The 26,737-nt window shown below is 38.0% G+C and overlaps 2 protein-coding genes across 4 annotated transcripts in view; one reads left to right on the top strand and one right to left on the bottom strand.

Annotated features, from left to right (window-relative positions):
* CDC40 (cell division cycle 40) overlaps positions 1-1,103 on the bottom strand; it is a 47,069-nt gene extending 45,966 nt beyond the window's left edge. Inside the window, exon 1 of the mRNA XM_024551804.3 lies at positions 871-1,103. Coding sequence (XP_024407572.1) covers positions 871-1,059 — 189 coding nt within the window. The 5' untranslated portion in view covers positions 1,060-1,103. The remainder of the gene's footprint in view (positions 1-870) is intronic.
* Positions 1,104-1,625: 522 nt separating this feature from the next.
* Positions 1,626-26,737, top strand: part of WASF1 (WASP family member 1) — a 39,897-nt gene continuing 14,785 nt past the window's right edge. For all 3 annotated transcript variants that reach the window (XM_045188676.2, XM_024552142.3, XM_045188675.2), the window contains exons 1-2: positions 1,626-2,072; positions 22,802-22,962. In XM_045188676.2, the coding sequence (XP_045044611.1) occupies positions 22,830-22,962 (133 nt within the window). In that variant the 5' untranslated portion in view covers positions 1,626-2,072; positions 22,802-22,829. The remainder of the gene's footprint in view (positions 2,073-22,801; positions 22,963-26,737) is intronic.

The raw sequence follows: 26,737 nt of genomic DNA, 5'->3' as shown, positions 1-26,737 counted from the left end.
TTCCCTTCACGATACTCAATCCAATCTGTAACCACTTTATTTGCTCGCATTTTATTAGCTACCTCTTCCACTAGAAAGTGTGCACCACAATGGCAAAAATGTTTGGCGTGTTGGCCTCTGTGTCTTCAGCCCTTAGAACAGTTGCTGACAAATAACATGTGTTCAATAAATACTTGTCAAATTACCCATATTACACAATTTCTCTCGGTATCGCCTTTCTCAATTGGCATCACTGACTCCTTAAACCCAAGTCCTTTTCTCTTTGTAAGGACCAAAGGAGCTAACATTTATTGCACTTAGATACCAGGTTTTGTGCTAAAGATTTACTTACATCATTCCACATCATTCCGCTTAATCTACACAATAATCCACTCATATGGATAGGTGCTTTCAAAATTATCTCCATTGCACAGGTAGGAAACAGAGGAGGTTGTAGAGCCTGGCCAAGTTCATACAAGTGGTGGAGCTGGGATCCCAATCTGGTTCGAACTTCAAAAACAAAACAAAGCCAGTCTGCTCACTTCCCGTGAGGGCATATGCTCTAGTTTGGGAAGTCCTGAGTTAGCCTTTCTTATGTTTTGAGATTACACCTGCTCTACCCATACCTCATCCTAATCCATTCATTTTCACTCCCTCTTCCCACTTGCTTTCTGATGGTGGGAGGCGAGGGCGGGGAGCAGTGGAACGCTGTACTGAACTTCAAGTTCCCGGCTTCTCCCAAGGAAGATGCATGTGGGAAGATGAAGAGTTCCAAGCATTACCATCTTATTTCGTAGCGTTGAGGAAAAGGTAACCAGCGCCTGACAAGCGACTGCCAGATTTTGGAGCAGAATCCAATTCTCACACGGCAATAGAGGCAAAAGTGCTTACCTTAACTGCCACCTCCGGAGCCGAGTCCACCGCCACTGCCAGAGAGGGCTTGTCAGAAGGCGATTTAGTCAAGTGCATGAGGGAGTCAGCGGTTGGCAGCGGACACCGTCCGCCTTCACTGTCCGAGTCAGATTCGGACCCCGAACCTGAACCATAGGAAGCAGCCAGAGATGCAATCGCAGCCGACATGACTGCAACACAACAGTGGAAACCAGGCCCCGGCGGAAGTAGAAGCGGCTCCCAGGTCCTAACAGATTGCCATGACACACAATATTTACTTCCCTTGCTAAGACATAATTTATTACATTGTAAATAAATTAATCAGTATTTAAATACGTACAACAAAACTGAGAATTTGGAAGCATTTATCTTGGAAAACAGAAAGAATTATAATAGGCTATAACTTTTAGGACCTTTTTGGCTAGCTTAAAGACTACAAGTTCAAATATACCTTGCGGCCTCGGGATTCTGTACTCCCGGCGTGCAGCGCGACGGGATGTGAGAGGCACATGGGAAGTGTAGTTTGGAGGGAGGGGGCGGGGCGGGGCGGGGAGGGGCGGGCGGGCATCTCTTTAACTCCGCCCCTGAATGGAGGTTCATTCAATTGGCTATCACTTTCCCTCATTCCCTGGCCAAGCACTGTGCTCTCCGTCCCCCACCCCCAAACTGAGGATTGGGCAATACCATAAAACCTCAGGATGGCGGGGGGAGATTGATATTCAGCCCCACTGATGGGTGAGTGGGCGGAGGCTGAGTTTCCCACCACGGCTGCATCTAGGCACTGGAGGCTGGAGAGGAAAACGAACAGTCTTCAGTTGGAAGACTCTGACTGTTGGGGAATAACTCGTAGGAAGGATGGGAGATTAGGTGGCGAGAGTCCAGCGGTCCCCCCTGCTTTAGGCGCGGGTCCCTGCGCCCGGTTGTGGAGAGGTGCTTGCGACGAGGGGGCGGCTAGGGGGCGGCGGCGGCGGCTCTCGGTGTTGTTCGCTCGTGCGTCGAGCACACTGTGGGTCCGGCGATCGGTGGGTGCCGTAGGCAGCGTTCCCCGTGGCCCGGTGCGTCGGAAGCTGCTCCGAGCGGATTCCACCAGGGAGATTGACTTTCCTGGAGGCTCTAGGGGGAGTCCCGGGAGCTGAAGAATACCGGCGGCTGCCGCCGAAGCATGAAGAAGGGGTAAAGTAAGAGCCCCCCAAGATTTCTCGGTGAGCGCGAGTCTCTCAGGAATTGGCTTTTTGGATTATTTTTTTTGGAGGGGTGGAGGTTGTTGGGGAGGAACTCTTCCACACTGGCCACAACAGAGAGCTATGTGCGGAGCTCCAGCCCGGCAAAGGTTACGGGGATGGGCGCGCCTCCCCCGCAACGGCCCCCACCCCCACTCGGGGGATCCTGATCTGCCGCCCACCCGCTAGCCGGGCTGGGCGCCGATGGAGGGGCCGGCGGGCAGGCGAGTCGGGGTCTCGGTGGCAGGGGCCGGCCCGAGGCTGCTCTAGGCGGAGAGACTGCAGGTCTCACCTGAGGTGCCACCGCCTGAGCGACCCTGCCTTGCACCCACGGCTTGCCCCCGTGCCTCCCGGCTCTGGGGGAGGCTGCAGCACCCGCTGGCGGAGAAGACCATGCTCGCGCTACGTGCCCGGGGCTCTGTAAAGGAGGAGGCTTGTGCGTTTGCGTGTTTGCACCGCGCGTCTCTGCCTAAAGAAGACCTAACGGTAAAGCGAGTGGTGGGATCCCTTTCTTCGCTCAGAGAGCGAGGAGAAGCGGCGAGGTCGCCTCCGATGCCTGTTAACGAGGGTTGCCTCGAGGAGAGTTAGGGGGCCGCTCACTGGGCTCCGATGTCGGCAGGACTCGCCCATTGTGCCACCCAGATAATTATTCAAGTATGCAGCATCCATTGCACCTTTCCATTTTTCTTTTCCCCTTGCTACAGCATGCCCCCTAGCTTCGGTACTCTGACGCCTTCCCTTGCACTTGCGGATGATGAACTGGAATAATGATGAAAAGAAAGCACATCTGACCTGAACATTTACAACCTGTCCTAAAGCCGATTAATTAACTAATCCCCAGCTAGACCGGATACTTTAATACGACTGGGTCTAATCCTATCCTTGGATTATATTCTAATTTTTTTATTTGGTGTTAGATTCACCTATTAGCTAAGTTTTATCTCTGTCCATTAATGTAATTGATTTATTGGTTAATCAAGTCGTCTTAATGTTCTTAAATTTAATTTGTGTGGTAGATAGGTAACTTTCATTTTTCTAATTGTTGATAGTACTAGTATACTATAATGACAAATGCAGTTTCAATCTTTGAACTCTTAGGAGTAGTTTTTCTCCTGCTCTAAGTTTCTAAGTTAGGAAAAGTATATTTGTGTCGAATTTTTGAATGAAGTACCTGAGATAAAATTTCTCAAGTTTTCAATAAGGAAAGTTTTGTACTTATTGTCTAGTAGCAATATTTAATTGCTCATTATAGCCTTCATTTACGAAAGGAAGGAAGCATTTAATATTTAAGATGGAGTTTTAACTACCATAATGATCATTTCCTAATTTATCTAAATTTTATTTTTTATTCAGCTCTTTTTTTTTGGAGTATCATGAATTGGATTACTTATATAATTTTTCTCATTTCTAACTTCTGTCTGCAAGGATGAGTAAGCTCCAGTTTACATGATCTACCTACAAGGTGAATTATTTTTTGAAAACAGAAGAAACAGCCGTTGGTTACTTGCTATTATGTTAAAAATTGTTTACATCTTACTAATTTAAAATAAATGATTCATTACCAAAAGTGTTTTCTTTTTGTTTATGTAGTCCTCCCTGTCTAGCTTTTCTGGTTGAAGCTTGTAGCCACAACCCTCTTGATGAAACGGAATGCACATAGGCATTGCAGAGGCAGTTGTTTTAAGATACAGTAATTGTTTTATGGCCCTTGGAAGTGGCGCACATATAATATAATTAATTTGATGGAGTAGGGTCAGTTGCTTGGTTAGGAAATGACCTTGAAATTTACGAAATGGACACCTTTGTGCCTTGGTTTCCTTATATGTAAATGGTGATAAAATACCCACTTACTCCACTAAGTAGAATGCATAAATTTGGTAAAGATGTTTTTATAATGCTTTTAAAGATTTTCTAAACGTTTTAGCAGATGAATGATGAAAAATGTTTCAGTGTAAAATACAATGAAAAAATGGCCTTTTAGAATGGCCGATTTACACTGAATTTTGCTTTGAAACGGTATGGCCCCAAATTCAGGAATGTTTCTCATCCATCAAGAGTTTTTAATAATTTAATAGGTATTATAGTTAATATCTGTATGTAATATCTAAACATAGGTATATTTAGTATTGATGGGAAAAGTTATAGGACTTGGTAATAGTAGAATATTGATTTAAGTTTGTGAATAGTAAAATCTCCAGAAAACATTGAGGCCTTCATTAAAAAAACTGGTAGCTGACAAAATCCAAAATACATAGTTGTGATCATTTGTAAGATATGATATGGAGCTACTTTATTATTCAGGTTTGTAAGTATATTCAGAAGCAATGTGTGACTATTGCATAATACTGTATTTATTTTGCTTTATCTTCAGAATAGTCTAAGGTACCATTTCCAAATGCTTGACTTTCATCATCACAGTAGATAGTAGCTTTTCATTTCCTTATTGGAGGATTAACTCAGTTGATTTTCATAGCAAAACCACTATTAAAGTATATTATTAGAACTTCTACTAAAACAGTGCTTTTGATTTGTGAGGACACCTAACATAGGTAAGACTATTTGATGTCTTTAAAATTACTATTGTACTGGGTTTCTTTGGAGAATTAATTTGATTACATTTTTTAAAGTAAACTGAAATGCAGCTGTCGTTATCACTTGGGTACATAGAGTTCACTCAAGGGGGTTTTTTGTTTGTTTGCTTGGGGTTTTTTTTTTTTTTTAGGCTTCCTCAGGACAGAAACTGACTTGATGCTTACTATCATAAATCCGAAGTTATTAGCATAGTGTGTAGCAAGTAGTAGGGGCTCGGTTTTGTTATTGTTGGACAAATAAAATGAATGAGTAAAGAATGTCTATTGATGTAATGTACTGAGTAGAAATTTTAAAAAGTAGATTTATCAAACATTTTTTTCATGACATATACAGCTTTATCTCAAGATAAAAATGTGTTTGGGGGTTCTTCGAATTTCATTTATCTGTTCAGATGTGTAATTCCTTTACATATTTGGAACTAGCACTAGACCTACATAATGTATACATTGTCAACCCTTTATTTATGAAACAATAATAATTTTCTTCTCACCTCATGTTGCTTACTTCATGAAAATGTACACTTTCTTTGTTTTCCTAAATGAGTATAAAAATGTGTTTGATTCTTTTTGACTTTCATTTTCCAGTGAAATATCAACAAATAGATGTATGTAAATTATGTCATAGGCTAAATGTGCCAAAATACCTAACTTTAAAAATAATCAAGGTAGAGCTTTGTATGAAATGAAGCTTTTTCTAAAATGTTTTTAGTTTATCACATTCAGTTTATAATTTTGAGTCTATTTATTGATAGTTCCTAACAGGATAGGACTGATTATACTTTAAAACTTATAAAATGGTTTAGAACTTGTAACTAACTTTCTCATAAACAAGAAGTTTAGTGGTTACATTCACAAACAGCCCACCAAGTTAACCCATAATATATTGTAATTAGAAAATTAAGCTAATAATAATATTAGAGAATTTAAAATTTACATTAATAATTAGTATAAATATAACATTGAAAATATCTGTAATACTGGTAAAACAATATTTCTATGGGAAAATCAATTCGGAATCCATCTTGAAATGCTAGGAACACGTTTCTCTTGTGTTAGACACGACAACATTATTAGGAACTTGGCCTGCGACATGCACTGGACGTGGAGAAGAGGGGGATCTTCTTCAGTCAGTGCTACAGCCTTACATCTTCTGGGGCAATGGTCAGAGAGTGAGAGAAATTGGGAGGAGCTAGGCTCTTCTGTGTGATGTTGGACAAGTCATTTTACTTCCCAAGCAGGGTTTCTGGTTTTCTGAATTATAAAATGAGGACGTTGAAGTAGATGACCTTTAGGATTTTTTTTTTAATTGATTGTTTAGAGAGGAGGGGAGAGAGACAGACAGACAGGCAGACGTTGATTTGTTATTCCACTATTTATCCATTCATTGGTTGCTTCTTGTATGTGCCCCGACAAGATTGGAGTGAAACCTTGGCCTCTGGGGACCGTGCTCTAACCAACTGAGTTATGCAACCAGGGTCTAGACTTTTTAGGTTTTTAAAGGAGGGCTTTTGTTATGGTGGTAATAACTGATACATTGTTGTCACTAGGAATAGACAAGTCCAAAGAATGGGTCCATTTTCTTTTGGGAAAGACTGGGGAGTCTTGGATGATGAATTTGATTTTGGATGTGTTGACTCTGGGTTAATGACACAGTGCCGTGTGGCTGTCTGGCAGACTGATAGCACAGGACTAAATGTTTACAAGGATGTTAGTTAGGGTTGTTTGTGTAAGTAATACAGAGGTGACAGTTGAAAATTCTGGAAATAGAAGGATTTATGCATAAATAGAAAATAGAAAGAACTGGGATATAACAAAACTGTCGACTTCTGGCTTTGTATTTACAGAGTGGGAATTAAGGAGAGCCAGGAGAGGATGCAGAACGTGTGCTCAGAGAATATATAATGTGGTGCATTCTGATTTGACTGCTCTGTTGGCACCAGCGGTGAGCTTTGGGGCAGTTCTCCTTTGAAGAGGAATATGAAGGGAAGCAAAGGCAAAAAGATGTCGATGGTTTTGAAAATAGAGGGGCATAAAAGGATTACATAAAGGAACTTGATAAGGACAAAGAAATTTCATAATGAGAAGTTGGATTGGTTGGATAGAAGATTAGTTCTGAAGGGGACATTTTAGAGGTGGAGTTCTTAGAGGCAGAACTTTTTAACAGATACTTGATGTGCTTAGTAGTAGAAGGGAAGGTGCTACTCCTCAGTCTTCAGGACTGGAAGTACTGACAGTGGGAACCCTCAGGAGAAGTCGGGTACACTTTTGAAAGCCTTGCACTAGTCCACATGCTTCTAACACTGGGGTTAGTATGCAGTACAGGCCACATCATTTGAGGCAGGAATCTTGGAGGGAAGAAAGGGGTTACGCATTAGTGAGTGCTTAATTATAAATGTATTCTCCTTACTTGCAAAAATAAGTCTTTCATTGTGATAGGCAGCCAAAAGCCGTGTACCCCATCAGTGTTAATACCATAAAGAAGCATCATTTTCATTGTCAGTCTAGTCATGGAAATAACTGAAATAGAGTATATCTCTTAAAGGATGTGTATGTAAAGGACTTAGTTTCATTCATTAGCATTAAAAAGAAAACGTGAATTTCTTTTTAAGGACAGAAAGATGACATTAATGACCTGTCATCAGTTAAACATGAATTTTAAAATATATTTCTCATAGTAGGGATAGGTTTAAGAGTTTTTCAGTTACTTTTAAATTCATTAAATTTGCTTATTAAAAGCCAATCATGTGAGAAGTCATGAAACTGCGGGTTAAAGTAGTATTTTCTGTAATATCCTTATGGAGTCTTTTTTTAGGGTAAAATGAGGTGATTGCTATAAAACTTTTGAATCAAGTCTATACTAATATAAGATATTAGTGTTATAGTGCCATGGGACCAGAACCATAGTTAAGGCTCCGGTATATATTTAAATGAAATATTTAGTGTGGTATTTGAATGTTTTTAATGCAATAAATGAGTGGAATAAAAACTATTTATTTTGGTATTTATCAGTTTAGCTTTATTATTTTTAATTTTTAAGTGACTCCCTATACTAGGAATATTGAACTTAAAGATGGTGATGTCTGTTGAAAATTTTCACTAAATTTTCTTTTTAACTCTTCTTTCTATTTGAATCTGTTTTTTATCTGCAGCTGCCTCCCCAAATAATGGTAGGATTATCTATAATTGACTTTATTTAAGGATAATAGAGAACCATAGAAGTTCGTTAAGTTAGATGTAGATGGATATCTCATTTTAAGAAAACTTAATATGAAATCATTAATGAAGTGAATATGGATAAAAATTTTTTAAAAGGTCCAAGCACTAAGTCTTAGAATACTCTAAGATTTAGAGGTAAAGAACATAAGAAGGAGGAACGCCAGGAATTTGAAGTCTTCTGAAAGCCAAATTAAGGAAGTGATTTGAAGGAGTGAACAACTAACTAACTGTGTCAGATGCTGTTAAGAGATTAAGAGAAGAGGCCTGACAGTTAAACTACTTGATACAGCAGTAACTGACCGTGGTGAGGTGGTTTGGTATATAGCGCTGGAAATGAAAGCCTGAATGGGACAGATTTAAGTGAGAGTTGGAGGAGAGAAATCAGAGAACTCATTCAAGGAATTGTGCCATAAAGAGCAGAGCAGGCAGAGTGTGTGTTGGGATGGCGGTGGCAGGGGGGAGAAGTGGGATGAGGAGAGGTTTGCTTTTGTTGTTGATGTTTTGTGTTTTTAAAATGGATAAAATTATAGTGTGTGTCTATGCTGATGGCAGTGATCCAGTGGCAGGAAAACAGTGATGCAGAAGAAAGAAGGGATAATTAATCCCTGCTGCTTAAATAGGGTTTGGGAACTCGTTTGGAACTTTGCCACCATGTGAAATGGTTTCTCTGCAGAAATATTTGACTTTGACATAGGCAAATATAAATGCCTAGTAACCTAACCCATCTACTATTTTATAGTTGTAGATTATTTTTAGTGATGGGATGGGGATTGATAAAGCCACACACTAGGTTTTCATTGCAATAACTACATTTATTTTCAAGTCAAGAATAGGATTGTAATATATTGATAGAAGATAGTAAAATTCACTGATCTACCTGAGTTTGTCTAAACTTGCACTGTTTTAATCCATTAGTCTTCAAGATTTTTTGCATACATGTTTCTAGAGATATTGTTGAAAAACCATACCCTCTTGCACATTTGAAGTTGATGGCTTATATTACTATTATAAATTTAAATCATGTATTGTTGGTAATAGCTGGGAGAAAATAATAAGCATTTTTAGCATGATAACTGTAACAGAATAAATAGTTCATTCTATTTGATTAAATAGGTTTTTGAGAACTTTATTGAAATATAATTGCCAAATGATAAATTGTACAGTTGGATCAGTTTTGATTTACGGATTTATTATGAGACCATCAGATCAACCAAGATAATGAACACCCTCCTCCCCACAATTTCATACTCTTTCTTTGTGTTCCCTGTATCCTACCTCTTCCTACTCCTTCCAGCAGCTCCAACCGCCATTCTAGGCAAGCACTAATCTACTTTCTGTCACTATGGGTTAGTTAGCATTTTTAGAACTTAATATGGAATCATACAGTATATACTCTTTTTTTTGTTTGGCTTCTTTCACTCAGCATAATGATTTTAATTTACCCATGTTGTTCCATACTTCATTAATTCATTTTCTTGCTGAATACCATTCCATTGTATGAATAATATTCCAGTGGCTAACAATTTGTTATTCATTCGTCTGTTGATGTGGACATTTGGGTGGTTTTAGGTTTTGGCTACTGCACATACAGTTGCTGTGAGCATTCATGTACAAGTCCATTTTTGGACACGTGCTTTTATTTTGCCTCAGTAAATACCTAGAAGTGGAATGGCTAGGTCATACAGTAGGCGTGTGTTTAACTTCATAAGAAAGCACCGAAGTGTTATAAAGTGGTGCTGTCATTTTGTATTTCTACAGGCAAGGTACGAGTTCATTTGTTCCACATCCTCGCAATTCTAATTCTAGCTGTTACTGTAGGTTTGTAGTGGTATCTCATTGTGGCTTTCATTTGTATTTCCCTAAAGACTAATGATGTCAATCACCTTTTCGAATGCCATTTGTGTATTTTCTTTTGTGAAGTATGGGTTCAAATCTTTGATCGTTATGTAATAGGTTGTTTCTTTTCTAATTCTAAGGGTTCTTTATTTTACATATATGTGTTTTATCATATGGGTGATTTGCAAATATTTTCTCTCAACCTGTAGATTGTCTTTTCACTCCCTTAACCAGGAGTTCTTAATTTTGTTGAATTCCAGTTTAACAGTTTTTTCTTTTACGGGTTGTGCTTTTGGTGTTACAGCTAAGAAATTTTTGCCTTACCTTGGATAAGATTATCAGTTTTCTGCTAGAAGTTTTATATTCTCCATTTAGTTCTCTGACCCACTTGTGCATGGTTTGAGGTAAGGATCAAAGTTGTTTTTTTAAAAAAAATATAGATACTCAATTGTTGTAGCACTGTAAGAAAATACCATTTTTCTATTCAATTGTTTTTGCACCTGTGTCAACTTCTGGACACTTCCGTCTGTTCCACTGACTATTTATTTGTCTGTCTTCACAAGAATACCATACTACCTTGAATAATATAGCTTTATAATGAGTACTGAAGTCAGGTGGTATATATTTTCCAACATTGTTTTTCTTTTTCAAGGGACAATGTATTTCTTCTTGAGTAAGCTTTAGCAGTTGTGTCTTTAATGGAATTTGTCCATTTCATTCATGTTTAATTCGTTGGCATAAATTGTTTACAATATTCCTTTTAATTGGCATGTTCAGGTCCTTTATGATTAATGTGATTACTGATATAGTAGGGTTTAAATCTATCATTTTGCTACTTGTTTTCTTTTTGCCTTAATGTTCATCAATCCCTTTTATTTCCTTTGTTTTAGATTTAGTAGGTTTCTTTTTAATGATTCCATTTTGTCTCCTTTGTTGGCTTAATAGCTGTGACTAGTGAAGTTTTAGTGTTTGCTTTAGAGTATCTATCTGATAATTTTAGTATTAATGTATTAGAATTAATTAATCTGGTTAATTTACTAACTAATTTGTCCAGCTTTCAGATTAAGAATTTGACATTATGTCACTATGGGCTCATACTCATTTGAACTTTGGAGTCATAGCCACCTGGATATGACTCCAAAGTTGTTTTCGTTTATTTTAACCTCATTTGACGGCTCCAGTGGGCAGAATGATGTCTTCCTCTACTCCCCGTCCATTTCTTAATCCCTGGAACCTGTGAATGTTACCTTTCTTGGCAAAAGGGACTTTGCAGATGTGATTAAATTAAGAATCTTGAGGTGGGGAGGTTAGCCTGGATTATCCAGATGTGCTCAGTGCAATCACAAGGGTCCTATATGGGAAAAAGGGAGGCAAGAGAGTCAGAGGGGATATGAAGGCAGAAGCATAGGTCTGAGTGATGGATTAATGGCTCTGAAGATGAAAGGCCAGGAGCATGGGAATGCGAACAGCCGCTAGAAGCGAGAAAAGGAAAAGAACAGATTCTCCCATAGGTCCTCTAGAAAGTACCCTAGGTGTGTAGATACCTTGGTGTGTAGATACCTTGGCCTTACTCTCGTGAGGCGTATGACTTCCAGAACTGTAAGATAAATTCATGTGTAAGCCACTGAGTTGTGGTAATTTGTTAACAGCAACAGTTGGAAACCAATACAGTGATAAAATCTGACTTGAACCGATGCGAGACTATTTATAGTCTTTATTAATGCTTAGTAAGTATAAATATTCATACGTTTCACTATAGAAATAATGTTTGATTACAGGGTGCTAACCTAGATCTTGCTGAGTAGGTTACTAAATATACAGTAGTACATATATATATTACTTTTCTAAAATCTGAGAAATTGTAAACTCTGAAATGTATTTGTCCCCGAGGGTTTCAGAAAAGGGTTTTTGGACTTAGAGTCATTTACACTAAATAATGTCTCTTTTCTTCTAAAAGATTATAAGCTACATGAGGGCAGAAATGGAAACTTACTGCTCATTTCTGTGTCTTCTAGCTTAATGACTTACGGGTAATAGGTGTAAAAATATATTACTGAATTGACCTGAAGTTTCTGTATACAGTGTGGGAGGTATAAAATTGTGGGAGGCCTGGAAAATGCCCAAATCATCATCTCAGATCCTAGTGAGGGAAATAAGACAGGTTTTGGCTCACGATGAGGCACTGTAATGTAAGTGACATACAAGTAGTATAAGAGAAGGGACAAAGTAATCTGTGAATGTTCCACTAAAGGGGGAACTTTTTAACTAATAACACTGACCACCATTGGGTTCACTCTTTCAGGAGAGAACAGCATGAACATTAGTCTATAATTGGATGGTAGGTACCTAATATGTTCAGAGAATTAGGTTTTCTTTAAGACTGTATCTACATAATCCAGTAGTTGATCTAAAATATAGTTATTTGCCTAATAAAATATTAACTGGTAGTCTCTTTGGTTGCTGGGATTTGGCATGATTTTTATTTTCATGTGTTTTTCAAGTGTTCTTCAAGAAACATGTTGAATATGTAACATAGCAATAAATGTTATTTCACAATATTAAAAGACAGGTGTGTTGTTTCTGAATATAGTTGGGGAAACACTTCATTTGATGCTAACTACTACCAATAAAATTTTTTAAATTAGTGAGCTACGTAAGTTTAGATTAATAAACTAATTATATGCCACACAGACATGTTATTCTACAGTAAAATAACTGACCTTAGAAATTCTCTCTGCAGACATCATTACTTAAAAATCCTTTAATACAGTTATTTCTTTTATGCCAGAAACAGTATAATTGTGTCTTTGGAACTACACTGTACTGTATTTAGAAATTAGTGTATAAATTCCATTTCTGTATATTTCAACATGGTATTTTTCCTATAGAGAAATAGAAGCAGTGAGGGGGGAAAAGTGTATTGTGAAAAGTCACACTAGCAGCAATATGATTATCTCTGTGTTTCCAAGTAGCAAACTACTAACCCTAGGTACTCCAGGCACATAAGAACTAAGTTTTATTTGTCAGATAATTAATAATCTAATGTTAAGAAGTACTCTTTTTTTTTTAATTGACGCTTGAATACAGTTGTCTCCACAGGTATTGATTTTTAGGTAATATTTCATTTTCATGTTGGGTGTTGACCCTGGAGGCCTTTTCATTTTCATTCCCTGTGATAAACTTAGTTTTGTTCATCCTTCTTTCATTCTCTGCTGTTGTTGGAGAATAGACCAATATGGTACCATACAAAAAGTAAAACTGATTATTTTGAAAAGTATTTATTGAACACTTACTATGTTGCAAGCAGTATTGCTAAATGTTGGGACAGTAATGAATGAAACAGTTTATACTCTCATGGAACTTACAGCCTAATAAGAAAGATAGAAGAGACAAGTAAATACGTACTTATAAATTGAAAGCATACTATGAAGGAAACAAAAAATGGACAATATAATAGGATAACAAGGACAAACAACCCAATTAAAAAATGGACAAAGGACCTGAATAGACACTTCTCCAAAGAGGACATACAGATGGGCAATAGGCATATGAAAAAGATGCTCAACATCACTAATCACCAGAGAAATGCAAATTAAAACCGCAGTGAGATACCATCTCACACCTGTCAGAATGGCTACCATCAGTACATCAACAACCACCGAGTGCTGGCGAGGATGTGGAGAAAGGGGAACCCTTTTAAACTGTTCGTGGGAATGCAGACTGGTGCAGCCACTGTGGAAAACAGTATGGAAATACCTCAAAAACTTTAAAAATGGATCTGTCTTTGACCCCATGATCCCGCTTCTAGGATTGTAGCCGAAGGAACTCAATACACTAATTCGAAAGAACATAAGCACCCCTATGTTCATTACAGCGTTATTTACAATTGACAAGATACGGAAGCATCCTGAGTGTCCATCAGTAGATGAGTGGAAAGAGTAACTATGGGCCATTTACACAATGGAATACTGCTTGGCCTTAAAAAAGAAGGCAGTTTTACCCTGTGCAACAGTATGGTTGGACCTGGAGGACATTATGCTAAGTGAAATAAGCCAGTCAGAGAAAGACAAGTACCATATGATTTCACTCATATTTGGAATCTAATGAACAAACTGACCTAACGAGGAAAATGGGGAAAGACTCATAGATGGAGAGCCAGGATAACAGCTAGTGGTTGGGTGGGGGGTGAAGGGGTGGAGAGATGGAGCAAAAAGGACTGATGGACGTGGACACCAGCGTGGTGATTGCTGAGGTGAGGGGGATATAAGGGGACTAAATGGTAATGGAAAAACATACAATAAAGATTAAATAAAAATTTTAAGAAAAGGAAACAGTGCATACAATGGTCCTACAGCAATAAAGAGCTTGGTGTGATGGGAAAGAGGGCAGTGTGACTGGAGCAACAGAGGACGGGCTCACGGGAAGGACTGAAAGGTAAACAAGGTCTTAGAGGCTGCAGTGAAGGGATTACACTTGGAATAGAAAGCTACTGTGAAGGGTTTTAAGCAGGAGAAAGTGTGTGATCATACTCATTTAACAACATCACTGGTTCCTCTAAAAGGCAAGAATGGATGCAGGGAGGCCAAATGGGTGTCAGTTCCTGTCTGAGCAAGAGATGATGGTGGCTTGATCCAAGGTAAAGTCAAAGGAGTTGGAGAGTAGTGGGTGGAGTAGCTATATACTTTGAAGGTAGGATCAACCAAGTGGAACGAAAGATGTGGATGATGAGTAGAGGGAGGTGTCAAGAATGATTGATAGGCTCTGATTTCAGTAATTAAATGCATATTTGTGAATATCTGCTAATAGGTGACTCAGTTTGTTGAACTTGTACTTACTCTTGCAGGGTTTGAATGTAAAACAGAATATACTTCCATTGTAATAGTAGACCCAAGACATTTTAAGGAGGGCATCTTAATATGGGGAAAAAATTTAATGTTTATGAGAGCAGATATCATGATGTATCTTCAGTATTTAATACAGTGACTGGCATAGGCAATAGGCATTCAGTAGAAATTTGCTTAATGAATTTTTTATTTGTTTTTATTATGCTATTACAGTTGTCCCATTTCCCCCCCCCCTTTATTATCCTCTGCCCTGCACCCCCCACCTGCATTCCCCCACTTCGTTCATGTCCATGGGTCATACATATAAGTTCTTTGGCTTGTCCATTTCCTATACTATTCTTAACCTCCCCCTGTCTATTTTGTACCTACCTATTATGCTTCTTATTCCCAATACCTTTTCCCTCATTCTCTCCCCCCTCATTCCCGCTGATGAACCCCCATGTGATCTCCATTTCCGTGATTCTGTTCCTGTTCTAGTTGTTTGCTTAGTTTTTGTTTTTGTTTTTTAGGTTCAGTTGTTGATAGTTGAGTTTATTGTCAGTTTACTGTTTCTAGTTTTAATCTTCTTTTTCTTAGATAAGTCCCTTTAACATTGCATATAATAAGGGCTTGGTGATGATGAACTCCTTTAACTTGACCTTATCTGGGAAGCACTTTATCTGCCCTTCCATTCTAAATGGTAGCTTTGCTGGATGGATTAATCTTGGATGTAGGTCCTTGCCTTTCATGACTTCGAATACTTCCTTCCAGTCTCTTCTTGCCTGCAAGGTTTCTTTGGAGAAATCAGGACAGTCTTATGGGAACTGCTTCGTAGGTAAGTGTCTCCTTTTCTCTTGATGCTTTTAAGATTCTGTCCTTGTGTTTAATCTTGGCTAATGTAATTATGATGTGCCTTGGTGTGTGCTTCCTTGGGTCCAACGTCTTTGGGACTCTCTGAGCTTCCTGGGCTTCTTGGAAGTCTGTTCCCTTTGTGCAATTGGGGAAATTCTCCTTCATTATTTGTTCAAATAAGTTTTCAATTTCTTGCTCTCCCTCTTCTCCTTCTGACACCCCTGTGATTCAGATGTTGGAACATTTAAAGGTGTCCTGGAGGTTCCTAAGCCTCTCCTCATTTTTTCGAATTCTGGTTTCTTCATTCTGTTCTGGTTGCATGCTTATTTCTTCAGTCTACTCCAAACCATTGATTTGAGTCCTGGTTTCCTTCCCGTCACTGTTGTTTCCCTGTGCATTTTTCTCTATTTCACTTTTCATAGCCTTCTCTTCTTCCTCTATTTTGCAACCATACTCAACCATTTCTGTGAGCATCCTGATTACCAGTGTTTTGAACTCTGCATCTGATGGGTTGGTTATCTCTTCTTCACTTAGTTCTTTTTCTAGAGTTCTGATCCGTTCTTTAATTTGGGCCATATTTCTTTGTCTCGGGCACCTGTTACATATGTAGTAAGGGGTGGAGCCTTAGGTATTCTCCAGGGCCTGAATTCTTCTCTTTGAAAGAAAAATGAAGTTTCCCAGAAACAAACTGAAATAGGATAACTCCTGTGCCATGTAAACTGCTTCTTTAAAGTTAGGCTAATACAGATTGTAAAACTTAAATCTCAGATTATGAGATAAAATGTTTTGTTATGTGACATTATTTAGAGGCTACGTTATGGAACCACTACGTTATAGGACCACTAGGATCTTGCGATCCATATTCTTAATAGCTTAGGATGGTGCAGTGGAAAAAACATTGAGCTAGATAGGACCAGACCTAGAAAACCTGATTGTCAATTTTGACTCTGCTATTTATATAATAGTATTTTGGACTAGTTACTAGCTCCCTGAACTTTAATTTCCCCACATGTAAAATAGGAATAGCCTAGTTTTCTAAGTACTTTTTGTAATGATTTCATGTAATGATTAAATACACAAAAACGTACACATCTACACGTATATAGCATTTAGCAAAGTACCTAGCACTTAGTGAGAGTTACATTTTCCTAAAAGACCTTAACACAATATCAAATATGTACATCTGTGGTGATTTGCAAAAAATGACCACAGTAAACACCTCCTTGATGCTGTTCCTCTATCCTTTAAGACTAGCTTGCCTTGTAATGTGCTTTAGGCAATAAACTTGGTGGAAGTAATGTTTTGTGAGTTTCCGTACTGGGTCTTAACTAACCTTACATGATCCCACATGTAATCTAGTCTAGGCTAGCCAGGTAGATGATGGAAGATCATTTAGGAAAGAGAGAAGCCACCCCAGCTGAGCCATCTTAGACCAGCCAGTCCTGTCTTCCTGGCAGCTGTCCATGGGCACATGGGTGAGGCTGGCCGCGACCAGTAGAACTGCCCAGCTGAGCCTACCCTAGTTGCTGACTCAGAATTGGTTATTTTAAGCTACTAATTTTTAAGGCCGTTTGTTACATAAGAAAAGCCAACTGTTAACATCAAGTTTCTTAATATATCTTTTATTAATTAAGAATTTATTACTTGCTATGTGTGAATGCTATTTCTAACCCTTAAAATAACTCTTAATGAGCACACACAGCATTATTGAACTTAGGTCTCCCTGACCCAAAGGCTGTGCTCTGTCCACTATGCCATGTTCCTTCTCAAATGAGATTATTTAGAAATGGTCTGTAAATGTTTACAAACCATTCAGATTGTAAAGATAAGAAATGCCCAGATTTCCTTCGGCAGTGGAGGTTCACTCCAGAGTAGTCCTCCGGAGTAGGGAAGGAGGCCAGGTGGACGTACGGCCCCCCGGGTCCTAGTGCTTCTGGATAAGGACTATCAGATTTACATCAGGTTGTTCATGATGCAGTAGCAGGTTTAGTGACCAGGATTTCAGTGTCTGTATTGCACTCATTTCACCTAGTAAAGGATTTCAGTTTGTCACTATCTTCCATGGAGTTGTCCATTGGGGCAGGATTTTGTGCTGCGTCATTTTATAGGTGATAGGGGGTTTGGGGTTTTTGTTTTGTTTTGTTTTATGTCTCATGTGGCTGCTTTTCGATCAAATACCAAACCATCAGTTATAACAGATTGGCAGGTTTGATTTAATTGAAGGTAAAAAATAATACAACTCCTTAGTTTTACTTTATGCAAAAATAATTTCATTTCTTTAGAAGGGGGGGGTTTGTGCTGTATCTTCTCTCTCACAGGATAATAAACCACGCCAAATCTGAGTGGTGGAAAACTACCATTTTACTTGTTTATGATTCTGTAGGCCAGCATTTTGGGCTGGGATCAGCCGAGCCCAACATCTGCTTATCTTCTCAAGGCTACTCACGTGGCTCCAGCTGTCTTGGCTGGTGCTGAATAATCCAAGAGGAACTCATTCATGTGTCTGGCAGTTTGTTCTGGATGTTGACTGGACACTGTATCTCCAGGATGCCATCTGAGCTAGTCTGTGGAAGGGTCCTAAGAGAGCAGTTGAAGGAACTGAAGTTGTTTTTGAGGCCTAGACTTGGAAGTGATACAGTGTCACTTCCATCAGATAATATTACCAAAACAAACCACAAAATCAACCCATATTCAAGGAGTATAGAGATAAGGTATTAAAGAGTTGCAAAGAATTTGTGGCCATTTTAAATCTATAGGTCCTGAGGCACTTAAGGTTGCATAAAGTGGACAATACCTATGGGTAACAATGAACAATTATTTAAAAATTACTACACAAGCCCTGGCTGGTATGGCTCAGTGGACTGAGCGGGGGCCTGCAAACCAAAGGGTCACTGGTTCAATTCCCAGTCAGGGCACATGCCTGGGTTGCGGGCCAGGTCCCTGGTGGTGGGGCTTGTGAGAGGCAACCACACATTAGTGTTTCTCTCCTCCTCCTTCTCCCTCCCCCCTCTCTAAAAATAAATAAACATTTTTTTAAAAGGCATCTACAAAATAAAGCAACAATAAGAATAAAATCCCAGTAGCAGACATGTTGTGAAATGTTGAAGACTTTTCATTTGGTTCAGGAAAAAGACAAGAGTGCTTATTATTGTTACCTCTATTTCACATTGTTAAAGGTTCGGGTAGTGATTAAAAAAAAAGATTGGAAAGGAAGAAATTATTATTCAAATACAGGTTATGTACATTTTAAAAATCCAAAATAATTATAGATAAGTTAGTAAAGATTAGGAAAATATCTGGATATAGGGTCAGTGTTCAAAAGTCAATTCATTCTTTGCATCTATGATAAAGAGATACAAAGTACAGTATATGCATTTCCAGCATTGTCAAAAAATAATCACATATATACCAATATATCTAACAAAGGATGTAGAAGACTTCTTAAAACTATAAAACATTATTAAGAGACAGGTATTTATTTTTAAAAACCTGAAGTAATTGGGGAGGTGCAATATGTTCATAAATAGGAAGTGTCGTGTAGATTCAGTACTCCCTAATATGATCTAGAGATTTAATACAGTTCCAATAAAATTTCCAGTAAGGGTGTGTGTGTGTATAACTTGATAATCTGATTCTAAAATTCAAAGTCAAAAAAAATATTTACATGGAAATAGAAAGGACCAAGAATAAGTGGCATTTTTGAAGAAGAAGGTAGGAGAGCTTGCCCCACTGGATACCAAGACTTACTATAAAGCATCATTAAGATAGTGTGTCATTAGTTCAAGGTAGACAGACCAATGGAATACTGTAGAGCCCCAAAATAGATGTAAAAGAATACAAAAATTTATGACAACAGTGCCACTGTAAGACAAGTGGGGAACAAGTGCCACAGCGGGGTAGGAATAGTTTTTCATTAAATGGTGCTAAGATAATGTATAACAAAGTTGACTGCTGCCTCACACCATTCATACAAATTAATTCCACATCAATTATAGGTTAAAAGTATAAGGCAAACAATAAAGCTAAGATATAATATAGAAGACCTTATTTACAATCTTATTGTAGAAAATGATTTCAAAACCTGTGCTTTCACATTTTAAAAAAGGATTGTTAAATTCCACCATACTGAGTGTAAAAACCCTGTGTACTGAAAGACATCGGGAGAGTGAAATAGCAAGTGACATGAGAGAAGATATTTGCATCAAAAATAACTTTCGAATGGCTTCTGTCTGGTGTTTCTACAAGTCAGCTCTAACAGCAAATGATAAATAGAAAGTAGGCAAGAGCAAAATCCAGTAAGATCAATAAACATGAAAAGGCACTTAAGTTTATTCGTAATTGGGAAAATACAAATTAGAGCTACAATAATTTATCACAACGTACAAGAATAGCTAGAACTTTAAAGTGGACAGCATCAGTCAAGTGCTGTGAGGATGTGAAGCAGCCGCAGCTTCTCTCACAGCTGAAAGGAGTGTCCACCGATACAGTCGCTTTTGTAACAGTTTGACGCAATAGCCTCAAACTGGAAACAACTCACTTGTACCAGCGGTAGAATGAGTAAATAAATTGTGGTGTAGTTGTACAGTGGACTGTAATACAACACGAAAAGTGCACATCCTGTGTCTACACAAAACAACGTGAATGAATGGTAAAAATACAGTGTTGATTTGAAAAAAGGTCAAGACATAAAATAATGCATGTTGTTTGATTTTATTTATATAAACTTCAAAAAGCAATCAAAACAAAACTATAGTGTTTAGAGTTACCCACTTAAGTGGTAAAAGAATAAAGAAAAACAAGGAAATGCTTATAAAAGTCAGAGTAATAGTTATTTGGGGAAGGGGGAAGCAAGGGTGATTGGGGAGGGGACCAAAGCAGGAGGGTTATGGGGTCCAGGCACTGTCTTCTCACATGGGGTCACGTGTTTGCTTAAGTCTTTGAACTTTACAATGTCATACTGTTTTTGTGTTTCATATTGTACAATTTTAAAAAGGTTTAAAGTGTAGAGAGAATGATGAACAAACAGGTTAGAGGAGACACATTTCATGCAAAAGTTTGTTTTTAAAGAATGTTGATAAGTAGCAACATTCTTAAGTGCAATTAATCTAAAATTTTTCATATGGTAGTCCTTAAAGCTCAGTAAATAATTCTTTTCTTCAGTAACCATTGTTACCAGCAGGTAAATAATAGGCAGTCCTCACTCTGCGTGATAGAGTGGGACCAAAAAGACCATACAAACTAAAACCATGCAAAAACTGTCTTAGTAATCAATGGGGAAAATTACAGTTCTATGATATTTTTAAAAAGTTGTCAAAACATTAAGAACTCTCTTAAGTTGGTTATAAATGTATAGAGAAATGAAAAAATAGAAAAATGTATTAATTTAGTATAATGTAATATAAAACATTAGAAACAGAATTAAAGCATTTTATTTCTTTGTGAGAAACCGATCAAGCATAGTCTGGACAGTGCTTTTTTTGCCTCGTGTAACAGAACAGCTAGCAGAGTGAGCATCTGTTCTGCGTCTTGGCACGTTGTCTTACTCCTTTCTATTAAATTTAGATTAGCTTTCAACGTTTTATTCTTTGCACTTTCAATGTGGTAAGATATCTCTGAGTTCCTTTTAGTGTGAAGATTTTTGCTGGCGTCACTTCCTCTGGGACATCTTTTTGTCACGACCACTTTCCTCGATTATGGCGATAAGTTCCACTTCACCGATTTCTTTGCCTGTCTAGAGTCTCAAACAGTGGCAGTGACAACATTCCTATAATCAGCTATTTCTTTTACTACTCCAATTACATTCAGTTTGAATTGCATTATTTTTTAGCACTATCATTTTTTGTTTCTTTGCTGCACTTCTACCTTTGTTGGCCATTTTCCTCCTTCATTACCCATTTTGTAAAATTTCACATGGGCTTATCTTTGGGAGGCAAGACGTTTACCCAGCTACATGCTTTGCTGTCTATAGGCAAATTGAGGAGCAGATGAGGAGTAACCAATCACCTACCTACTTTGAAAGGAAGCAACGTGATTGGTCACTGATGATTATGTGCATCAGTTAACATAGTGATGTGTGGACTGAAGTCCTAACAAAAAAAGTTTGTATTTATGCAGTTACAGTTATGTACTGTGGTGAGCGAGACTGGAACCATGTTGTTGAGGGACTGTTTGGCAGTTGACATTTGTGTGGGAAGCCTGGGAAGGAAGGACTGACTAATTCAAAGAAGGTTGAACTCTTTTAAATAATCAATTAAATAAAGATGTGGTTGGTTTTGATGAGTTTGAGGATGTGGGGCCACTTGGACTATTTGATCTCTGAGCTATTGAACACCTGATACATTTTATATGTATCGACATAAGAAACGTCCAAACCTGTAGAGAATTTTTATGAGTTTATTTGAGACAGTTGCTGGGAAGCAACATCTCAGTGGATTGAGAAAATGCTCCAGAGAATGGCAGTTTTGCAGCGTATTTTGTATGTTACAATCAAAGGAGGCGGCATGAAGCCGGTGGGGGATGGCTACATGAAATCCATTGGTGGTAGATTAGGGAGGCAGGCGAAGGCAAAGACAAAGCGGGGAAGCCTCTGAGATTGGGTAAAGGGTAAAATGGAGACACACACTTCGTTTACGTTGACAGGTATAGATTAGTGAATAGTTAATATTTACAGCACATAGGGGTGGTATTTGGGCAACACGGTAATAATGAGGACTCCTCTGCTCTGGTGGGAAATGGTGCCCCTAGGGGTCTTGACAAGGGATCTACTCTGACATTTCAAAGGTATGTTATTGTAGATGCAAAAAGTCTCTGTTAAGGTAAAGGTTGGCTTTTGCCAAGGAAGATACTGACCTACTACAAGGCTGCCTGCCACGACTCACGTTTAGTCGGGAAGTTTTAGTTTCAGACCATCCCATGCAGTTACTCGAGGTCTCTGAGTTTGTAAGACCCGCCACGCAGGCCTCCCCTGAGCTTGTCAGGTTTACAGTGGACCCCTTTTCTTCCATATGTGAAAATGTAAATTTGATACTACTTTTTCAGCTGCTTTGATCCTTTCAGGCACTTTTTTAGAGAGGACCTTTCAGACCAGTTCATTATTACCAAACCCCTAGTTGTAGTAAGTAAAAACAGTGGTTTTAGGAGAATAATAGTGATGGTGATTATGAAATCCCTGTGAAGCAACTGATATTGAAAGTAAGGGATTTTTAAAAATGTTTTATATAATGTTGACTTTCTTTGAAGATAAAAGAAGGTTAACAAATCAATTTTAATTCATTTAGTTAGGTGATCCCATTTTCATTGTCTTATACTAACAGATATTAAATGTGAAAGATAAGGTCTTACTCTGTGTTAGTTAAATTGAATAATGTTAATTTATTGTTTGGTTTTTCCACAGGTGAACTGGCACAGAGGTTGAGCCCAAGATGCCGTTAGTGAAAAGAAACATCGACCCCAGGCACCTGTGCCACACGGCGCTGCCCAGAGGCATTAAGAATGAACTGGAATGTGTGACCAATATTTCCTTGGCAAATATAATTAGACAACTAAGTAGCCTAAGTAAGTACTTTTTACCAACTAAAAATATTACTTCCAAATCAGAACATTATGCTTTAGAGTATTAATTAAGAAGATGTTCTTGTGATTACTTGGGGAGAGAGGGGAAGATATTTGGTGAGAATACAAAGTTATCCTGAAAAATGTAGTCATTTTAAGTGAAATTAATGTTTTAGAATCATTTTGTCTCCTGTGTGTTTCCTCTCGGAAAGGGAAATAAGGACAGAATCTTTAGGAACGTAATCACCTGATGGATAAGAATTACTGAGATTGTTTTAAAAATATGATTTAATCTATGAAAGGTAGAGCCAGAATTATATTTCTGCTTGCCTGTTAATGCTGTTTACCTTTTCAGAGGCTTTAACTATTTATGTTTGGGGACACCAGGGTCTCTTTCTTTACATATATTTTATTAGCCTAGGGAAATATTTTTATATTATCAAATAACTATAAGTGAAAGGTATGGGGTAGTCAAGATTCAACAGATTGGGTTACTCAAATGCGTTGTCTCCGAGACGTTAGAGTATCGGTCAGGAGTCTGATACGCAGCACAGTGTGAAAATAGCAAGTGAGCCCGGCCTCTGACAGACAGGAGGCTCCCGGGCTGCCAGATAATAAAAGGCAGTGGAAGGGGCTTGTAGGGGAGGAGGGGGGAGGCAGTGTGTTCCCATTATAAGATTACAGACTGGAGCAACTGGGTTCAGGCATTAAATTTAGAATAATGGGGGATTATTTAATGTTAGAAAATTAAAAAAAAAAATCCAGTCTATCTTTTGAATTGAAGAGTTAGCTGTTTACTAAGACATTTATATTTAATTTTAAAGGTAAAACAAGGTGTTCTTGGCTTAGAAATGTTATCTAAATGGTCTTAGACTTACCTTCTCATACCCTCCCTCATGGAGTGTCCTTACAGGCAGGATTGTAAGGACAATCCTTTTCTTTACCTTTTAACTTTTTTTTTCTTTCTTTTTATGATTGAGTACTTAGCACAAGATAAAGAGAGGCTGTTAATCTGATTTGGTTCAAGTGAGATCATTTGGACATAGACATATGTAGCTAGAGCAACACAGAAAGTTACATTTGAATGCTATTGGAGCATTAAATTTCTATGTTGCCTATGAAATCAGTTGTAAGAATAAATTAAAAATCTGTTTATTTGAATTTAAGTATATTCCTTGTCCCTTTTGGTGGTTATTTTTTCAGGTTAGTTATTGGCAGTGAATCACTAGCATTATTGTTCACTTGTTTCTTCCTTGGGAAAGTTAATATACAAAAAAGTCAAAAGAAGAGTCCCAGGTATTGTATTAACATATGATTAACTAGATTGTTTAAAGGTATTTGCTAACAGTATTTTTCGTGGTCCAGCACTAATTGAATCTAACATAACATAACTTCATATATAGAACTTATATGTAATACATGTACATGGGGACATCTGCATGTTAATATTAAAATCCATTTTAAGAGCATAGAAATGACATTAATAAACTTGGTTAAAGTATTTCTTAAAATTAAAATGATTTCAAGTTTCATACTGGCGTCCTGTTTTACATTTATTCCCAGTATAGAATTTAGAACTAATATAATGATTAAGGTTGTTAATTTGCAGTACTAACCTGTTTCTTACTTACCCTAAAAGTAAAAACTTAAGGAATTTTCAAATCTTACATAGTTTATATAAGCAACAACACCTCTTGGCACGCACGTGGTCATGTTGTAGCCAAACCCTTAAAATAAAAATACATTGGAAAAACATAACTAAATTAGGTTTCGGGTTTCAGATTTGGAATGAGATACTATAAAGGCATTTTATAAGCAGTGTAGAAATTCAAAAACAGAGAAAATCGATACAATATTTTACAATAGCAAGGTGTAACAATAGTTTACTGCCCTGGAATTAAGTTCCCTGGTAGCTTTCCCACTTGATGTACTGGAGAACCTGGAATTAAATTTAGAAGTCCGCTAAATGGCCAGAACAAGCAAGCCCATGCACTAAAGACAGTGCACATAAAATAACCAATAGGTCCCTTTCTCAGAGTTTGTTTTACTTTTACTTTGGTAAGTCATCCAGATTTGATGATCTGGTTTTCAAATATTTATGCTTCAGAGCATTAACGAGGACGTAGGGGAGATAATATATTTCAATAGAAGCAAGCACTACTGAAGCCAGCCAAAAGAGGTAATTTCCAGCAAAGGAAGTTGTATGAGAGAAGCAGCATCATAAAAACTGGAAAGAGGCCATTTAATGTAAAAGCAAATATACATTTCAAGACTGTTTTCTAGCCTGAGACATTAATTGATTTTTATAATCAATTCATGACTGTAAGTCCTCAAGACATGGTTAAATTATGTTTAATTTTGTATTCTACTTAGGGAAACTTCGAATAGATTTTGTATCAGTTTCCATCCAAAATAGGAAAAGTAATTAATGTATTAAATAATCTCTGAATTACTTTGAAAACTTGGCTATTCAGAATGGTTCTAGGTAATTGAGCTTTCTCACTTTGGTACAGTCGTTAGCACCAAAAGTGCTAGGAAGCACAGCAGGGGAGGCAAACCGCAGGGCCTAGCCTGGCCTGGAGCGGAGCATCGTCCTGACCTCTTCCTCACAAAAGTGTGCAGCTGGCTGTTTTTCCACGATAGAACGCATTTCTGTTTTATAATACATAATTACTGGAAACGGAGAATTTACTTCATGTAAATTTCTTCTGTTACAACAAACTTCTTTCCCATTTTATTTTCATCTTAACTAGTGGGACTCTTAACTACCTGCAGGGTCTTTTACCATTCTTTCCACCCACAGCCTGTTTCTTGTTGAATATTGTCAGTTCATACTGCCAAGATGAGCTGATAGAGCCTACTTCTTGATCTCACACCTAGAAAATTTAGAAAACTGGACAGATTATAGATAGCAAGGTAGATGTGGAGGAGGGCAGATAGATTGGCTCGGTGGAACTGATTGGATACATACATAGACAAGGGGCAGATAGCAAGACATGGTTCTTGTTCCAAAAGAACATACCCCAGCTTAGTTGGAGAGTCAGTGTCGTGAATACTGAATCCATTCTGAACGGTGTGCACATGTATATAATTAAAGTCATGAGTTTTAGATTACAGGAACTGCGAAAAGAGAGAGAAGCATAAAGTCAAGTCATGGCAGGAGGCTTGCTGAATGACGTGAATAAATAAATATATAAGGGGGATTGAAGGTACTAATGATTGGAGAAGTATGGTAGAACCTGATTTGGGAAGACATTTTGGAATGTTAGACGAGAGGTCTTAGATTTTTAGTATCATAGAAAATGAGAATTTGTAGGTTCTTGAGTGGAAAAACAGTACAGGAAATGTCAGGTTGGTTGAAATTCAGATACATACACAATCAGTTGTACCTTGCAAACAGTCTTCCTTTCACTTCTCTCTGGGAGAGAAGGAAGAGGTAGATTTGGAAAGTAAGAAAGGATATGAAAAGGGAACTGATGGGGTGTTTATCTTATTCATTGAGGTACGTGACACCGAAACTTGTGGCGGGAGTAGCATAGACTCTTGTAAAAAATCTGTTGGCCAGCTATGGGCCCTCTTTCCAGAAAAATGCAAATGCGTTTAAAAATCTGCATATAATTTCAGGTGGTATACAGACTCAGACTATATGTTAACGATCCCTGTATTAAACTAAGCTCTTTAGGGATGGAGTTGTGTCTTCCATCACTGTCCCTCACATTTGTGTCCCTAACATTCAATGAATAAAGGAATAACTTTATACCGGCTACTTTGGGCTCTT

This window comes from Desmodus rotundus, chromosome 11, assembly GCF_022682495.2.
Source record: "Desmodus rotundus isolate HL8 chromosome 11, HLdesRot8A.1, whole genome shotgun sequence".
Taxonomy (NCBI): domain Eukaryota; kingdom Metazoa; phylum Chordata; class Mammalia; order Chiroptera; family Phyllostomidae; genus Desmodus; species Desmodus rotundus.
The sequence above is the reverse complement of the archived record's forward strand: the minus strand, read 5'-3'. Positions and strand labels throughout refer to the sequence as shown.